This window comes from Chenopodium album, chromosome 2 (assembly GCF_948465745.1).
Source record: "Chenopodium album chromosome 2, dcCheAlbu1.1, whole genome shotgun sequence".
In the NCBI taxonomy this organism is placed as follows: Eukaryota; Viridiplantae; Streptophyta; class Magnoliopsida; order Caryophyllales; family Amaranthaceae; genus Chenopodium; species Chenopodium album.
In genome coordinates, this window is record NC_137835.1 from 13,861,783 (window position 1) to 13,867,782 (window position 6,000).

General features: G+C 37.6%; 1 protein-coding gene across 1 annotated transcript; it reads left to right on the plus strand.

Moving 5' to 3' along the window:
• Positions 1–2,082: 2,082 nt before the first annotated feature.
• LOC145568826 (protein FAR1-RELATED SEQUENCE 4-like) lies at positions 2,083–4,983 on the plus strand. The gene is made up of 3 exons (XM_081628222.1): positions 2,083–3,232; positions 3,457–4,514; positions 4,660–4,983. Exons 1-3 carry the CDS (start codon positions 2,083–2,085, stop codon positions 4,981–4,983), a joined length of 2,532 nt encoding a protein of 843 aa, XP_081484348.1.
• Positions 4,984–6,000: the final 1,017 nt, after the last annotated feature.

Sequence of the window (6,000 nt, forward strand, 5' to 3'; positions counted from 1 at the left end):
AAAGTTAGCTTATTTTGAGCTAACCAAGCAAAGGTTGACTTATTTTTGACAAATTTTCCTAATTTCAAAAGCTTAAAAGACATTAAGACAAAACCACATACTTTTATGATTCATTAAAAATCCCAAAAATTTAAGGGAATAAGTTACATAGTACAATATTGGAAACCATTACTTAATTAAGAGAAGCGTATGAATTATATATATGTTTAATATACGAGCATATATATTGTACAAATATTGCATGTATATTATATTGAACATATTTAACACTTATAATTATGCGAGCGAGTGATTTTTTAAAAGACTTTCATATAATTTATTTTTAATCGAATGATACGTAAAAAGATCGATAAATATTAAACTTTTTAAGTTTTCCTTAGCCGAATGTCACATAATTTAAACTAATATCATGGTTTCACATAATACTCAACATTGAATTTTACAATCGTTCTCATAAGTTGAATATTTCGACTTTTCACAGTCGATGCTCATTACTGGAGGCCTTTACGTTGCAATTGATGCAATTAATACAAGATGTGTTGGTTCAATATTTTCAATGACACTAGGACCACTACAAAACGCCATCACAGTGAGCCCAATTCAACATTATTAATTTGTTAGCTAAACAAAATAATTTTTCTTTTAAATATCATATATATTTTGCATACTCATAGTCTTTTTGGTCAAGAAGGGTTGATATTTCTCTCATTGCAAACATGTTTTACTCATAAAGTATATATCATCAATACAATTAGGAATAAGAATGTCCTGGTTGTATAATATAAGGATATTTTATCATCTGTATTATTAGAAAATAATTGTGTCACTCTCAAGTACCCACCATGTGGTTCCCTCCACTGATAATGACCCGTCTTCCACATAAGATGTCACATGTCTTATGCACACAATTTTATATCAAAATTAGATAAGGAGTCTTCAAATGATTTTCAATCTCCCAACCTCTTGGCAACTATGGTAGAACTATTACATTCATTTCAATCTCCCAACCTCTTGGCAACTAGAGGAAGTACTAAAGGAGGTTAGTTATGTATATAGAAATACATAACATGGCATTGTTGTAATTAAGTAGCAACTTTTATTGTAACGGTTTTGCATTTTGGAGGGAAAATGTAAATGTATAGTAAAAATTATAACGGTGTGGGACCATTTGAAGCATTAAAAAATTTTGTAGAGTAACCCCACTTTATCTTTCTTTTTTGTCTAACTGGAACATTCCATCCCCACCAAAAGTTGTTGCTCTCTGTGCCTGTGCTTTTGTTCAAGTACTTCTTCCTCCCCGACCTTGGCAACGAGGCTAGGATCCACAATTTTGGGGAACCCGCCATATTTCCGTCCTATTTTTCGCTACAATTTAATGAATTGGAAGAATTAGCACTTGGATGATGGAGTATTTGGAAACAACCGAGGACCTTGAAAAGTACCATGGTGGTGAGTATGGAGTCAACGTTGATCTCGAGGCCGTTGATGGTGCCGTAGTTATTGATGATGACGTGGGTGATGGCGGTGCTGCGGCGTTGGAGGCCTTGTTAAATCAGGTAAGGAATTATCGAATTTTGTTTTAAATTAGGGTTTAGCAATTTGTAGGAGTAATGGTTGATAATTAAATCTTAGCCTTTTAAATTGTTGATATTATGTAAATAGGGTGTTTAAAATTCTGGGTTGATTGTTGTATTTGATATATTTGTGAGTAAGAGAGTAATTTGTTGTTTTCATAGTTTGATTCTTCGGATATGTATATGACTCTCTGTGTTAACTCACTTAGTTATTTGAATGTTTTGGATAGTATTTTGTTTTGTTGATGACTGATTTTTGGAATGGTGTGAATTATGGTTGTATAGAAAAGTGGTAAATTGTGGGTAAAATTGTTTTAAATGGTGGTATAAATAGGTAAAATGAGGTGATATTGATGATTGTTGTATGAAATGTGTAATGTAGGTTGTTGTTGGGGAGGAGTCTTTTAGGACTCCAAAGAAAGGTAAGAGCAATGTTTTAGTTAGTGTTGAGATAGAAGAGCCCGTGGAATTGGAGTTGGATGTACCTCTCCCGCCTCCTGCTGTAGGAATGGTGTTTGCTTCTATGTTGGAGGTTGATGAGTATTTTCGTAATTATGGCCAGCAGCAGGGGTTTGGTGTTGTGAGGGCTAGTGGGGCTAACTCTGGAAAAGGTATGAAGCGTAATTGTAGGTGGACTTGTGAATGTTATGGTAAGACTGTGCGGAAGAGGAAAAAGCCTGAACCGAGGTTGGTGTCTGATGCTCAGATCAGTGAAGATGAAGACTTGTGTCCTAAACGCAAGTCGAAGAAATGTGATTGCACTGTATTTCTATATGCCAAGGTCAATAAGTCTGGGCAATGGGTTATTGATAAGGCCCATTTGACACATGTTGGGCATAATCCTACTCCTGGAAAATCAAAGAACATTAGTAGGTTTAGGAAGAAATTTTTGGTGGATAATCCTCATCTTGTGCGGCAGTTGTTTATTGAACGAAAGGCTGGGGTTCCTGTGGCTAATATATATAGAAGTATGGCAAAACAAAGGAATGGTTTGGAGGACATGCCGTTTGAGCAGAAGGATTTACATGCTGAAGTTGCGAAGCAGAAGAAACTTGTTTTTGAACAAGGGGATGCAAAAGTTATGTTTGACTACTTTAAGAGGATGCTTGAGGACAATGATAAATTCTTTCATACATATCGAGTTGATGATGAAGGACGGTTGAAAGATGTTCTATGGGTTGATGCTAGAAGTAGGGCGGCGTACGAGGAGTTTGGTGACGTCGTTGTCTTTGATTCCACGTATTTGACTAACGAGTATAAGCTTCCTTTTTGCAATTTTGTTGGTGTCAACCACCATGGGCAGACTATTCTGCTTGGTTGTGCTCTTGTTAGACGTGAGACTGCCGAGACTTTTGAATGGGTATTTTCAAGTTGGCTTAGATGTATGGGCGATAAAGCTCCCATTGGGATTCTAACGGACCAAGATCCGGCAATGAGGAAGGCATTGAAGGCGGTTATGAAGGGTACGACCCATAGATGGTGCATTTGGCACATTCTCAACAAGTTCTCTCAGAAGTTAGGCAAGCACATTTATTACCCTGAGTTGAAGGAGGGACTGCACCGAGCTGTCTATAACAGCCTTGACTGTCAGGAATTCGAACAATGGTGGCCTGAGGTAATTAAGAAGTATAAAGCTGATGATGATGAGTGGCTGGCAGGTATGGTGTTATAGTGATTGTTTATTTTTTTTTTCATGTAGATGATTTATGTATTTCTCTTGCCTTTCAATGTAGTTTTTTTTTTGGTGATTGATTAGGATGAAATATAGACTAATGTATAATTTTGTGTATATTTTTATTTCCGGGTAAAAATTTACTAGTTTCAATAACCCGTCACTGTCAGTATATCTGATTGGGTGTTTGGCTACAATGGTGTATGTTAGGTTTGTTTGAAGAAAGGGCTATGTGGGTTCCCACCTTCGTGAAACATTTGTTCTGGGCAGGGATGAAAACCACCCAGAGGGTGGAAAGTATTCATAGCTTTTTTGACGGGTATTTGAGCAAGCACACCTTGTTACATGAATTCGTGGAGCGGTATGAAGAAGCGCTCTCGGTAAGAGCATCAACAGAAAAGAAGACTGATGACAACAACGCTAGATATGTTAGGAAGGCGTGTACCGACTTTCCCGCTAAGCTACTCTTCCAACAGATTTACACTGATGCAAAATTCAAAGAAGTTCAGCGTGAATGTACACGTATGATGTATGTTAGTGGTATTGAGAGAAGGCAAGTTTCTGAGCAGGTGCTTGAGCATGTAATTGAGGACAGAGTTTGGTACAAGCCCCAAAATTCAAAGAAGGAGATACCGTCTAAGCGTAAGCGTAGATATGTGGTTACTTTTGACATTGTAACCAAGGATGCTTCTTGTGAATGTAAGCACTTCGACTGCCATGGAATTATCTGTCGTCACATAATTAAGGTTTATGAGTTGCATGACCACTTGGATATTCCAGAGAAGTTCATCTTGAAGCGGTGGAGGAAAGATGTGATAAGGCCGTACACCCGTGTCAAGGTTGGTTATCATGATCCAAGTAAGACAGAGGAGGTTTGTAGGTTTGATAAGATGATGGTTAAGTTTAATTGTGTTTGCTCTAAGTCGTCCTTCCGCAAAGAAACAACGAAGCTTGTTCTTGATACCCTTCAGTTACTTGAGATTCAAGTGAATGAGATGGTAGACATGATTAACAAAAAGGCTGAGAACAATGGGGGTTGCTGTGAAAATGGAACACCCGTTACCCCATCCACCCAGAGGCAAGGAAGTTGTTCGGAGATACCCAAAGATCCTCCTATACCGAAAAAGCCACCTCATCGAACAACGGATGTCCGATTCCCATCCTGTATTGAGAAGAAGAAGAAGGGTGGAAGGAGTAACAGTACTCGAAAGACTTCTAGTCAAAAAAATTGTGTACAACAACAATTTAGCACTCCCCCCAACAGCCAGGTGAGTAATCTCCCTAATCTTCAATTTTTTTGGTTACTTTGTTTCTGTTAATCAACCTTGCATGTCAAATTAATTAGTACTTTTGTTGTCCATGTACCAGGGTTTTTACTTCCCATATAGCCCCCAATCTGTATGAGGTATTCAGATGGTTGATGGTGATGGATCTATTGGCTATTTCACTAGTGTTTCTGGAGGCCCGATTGGGGCAGGTCATGTTGCAGGGTCTGAGAGTGATCGTCAAGCCCCGTATCGGCCTGGTTTTTTACCTTATTTCTACACCCATTACAGGCCTATGAATGCAGAAGCTGTAGGGGCAGCAATTCCCAACTCTCCTCCCACTCCTCGTTCCTCAGCTTGTTCCCTAGCTGGTGGGAGGCCTATGTTCAGACCAATTGCCCCAAAACCCCCAACGCCAAGGTCTACCCATGGTTGTTTTCAAAAAGCTGCTACTCAACTACAGTTTTCTTAAAATGGTAGCCAACAATCTCCAACGCAACCATCCCCTTCCACATTTAACCCGGGAACTATGCAGTAGGTTGTAGCAGTTGTGAATATGGAGAACTATATTTGTGATGTTCATCCTTTTTTGGAAGCGTAAATGATGGAGTAAGAAACGTAGTCATCAGTTTTTGATTATTAGGACAGTTGATGAATTGATGGACAGGTGAATTGAACGAGTTCTTAAATTTTTTGTAAAGAAATCGTGTATGTAAATGGGAATCTGTCCTATTGGTAGCCCAACATTTTGATTGACACATTAAGTATTTTTATTGTCTCATTAAGTATTTTTTCTTAATTTGTTACAAAGTCCCTTTATTTTATGTCATGTGATAAATTCCAGTATCTAAGTAACTATTATTATCATAACTTGTGGATTACATTGCAATGTTGACAACTCCCATATATTCTGCTTGCATAAACAACTCTCTGTAAGGTTGGGTCCAGACTCAAAATGCATCAAGAATGAGATTAGTTTGAGTGAGTCTTGACTAGATAGTATCAATTTTTACCCCAGTAATGTGATCAGTAATCTTAGTGGAATACAACTCCCTAATGTAATTTACTACACTGGGAAGGAGTTACTTGTAACTTGATGCCTTTTTGATGTGTGATACTTACAAGAATAAAGTCCCAGTGGAGGCTGACATTGGTTTCAGTCATCAGCTTTGTATTAGTGTGATAGGATCTTTACTTGTCATTCAACTACTGCAATACCACTAACCTAAAAGAGTCATGATAGTGGTACTACTACTTCTTTTAGTAATAGGTTTTATATATCAGTGACTGAGGACATAGGTTTCATCTGCAACACATTTCATTACACTGAATTGCTAATACACAATACTTGTAGTCATTGGTATAATTAAATTGCTTTTTATATTTACTACATTTGCGACGTACTCGATGTTTAATTAATTTGTATTTCATCGAACAAGTTACTCTACACTAATATACGTGTTTCTGCAATTTGAATTGAGAACATAAT

Bases quoted from the DNA above. Each gene is read 5' to 3' on its own strand.
- LOC145568826 (XM_081628222.1), top strand. From the start codon at position 2,083: ATGGTGTTTGCTTCTATGTTGGAGGTTGATGAGTATTTTCGTAATTAT. The intron at 3,233-3,456 runs GTATGGTGTTAT...GGTGTATGTTAG, and splicing joins TGATGATGAGTGGCTGGCAG to GTTTGTTTGAAGAAAGGGCT. The intron at 4,515-4,659 runs GTGAGTAATCTC...TGAGGTATTCAG, and splicing joins GCACTCCCCCCAACAGCCAG to ATGGTTGATGGTGATGGATC.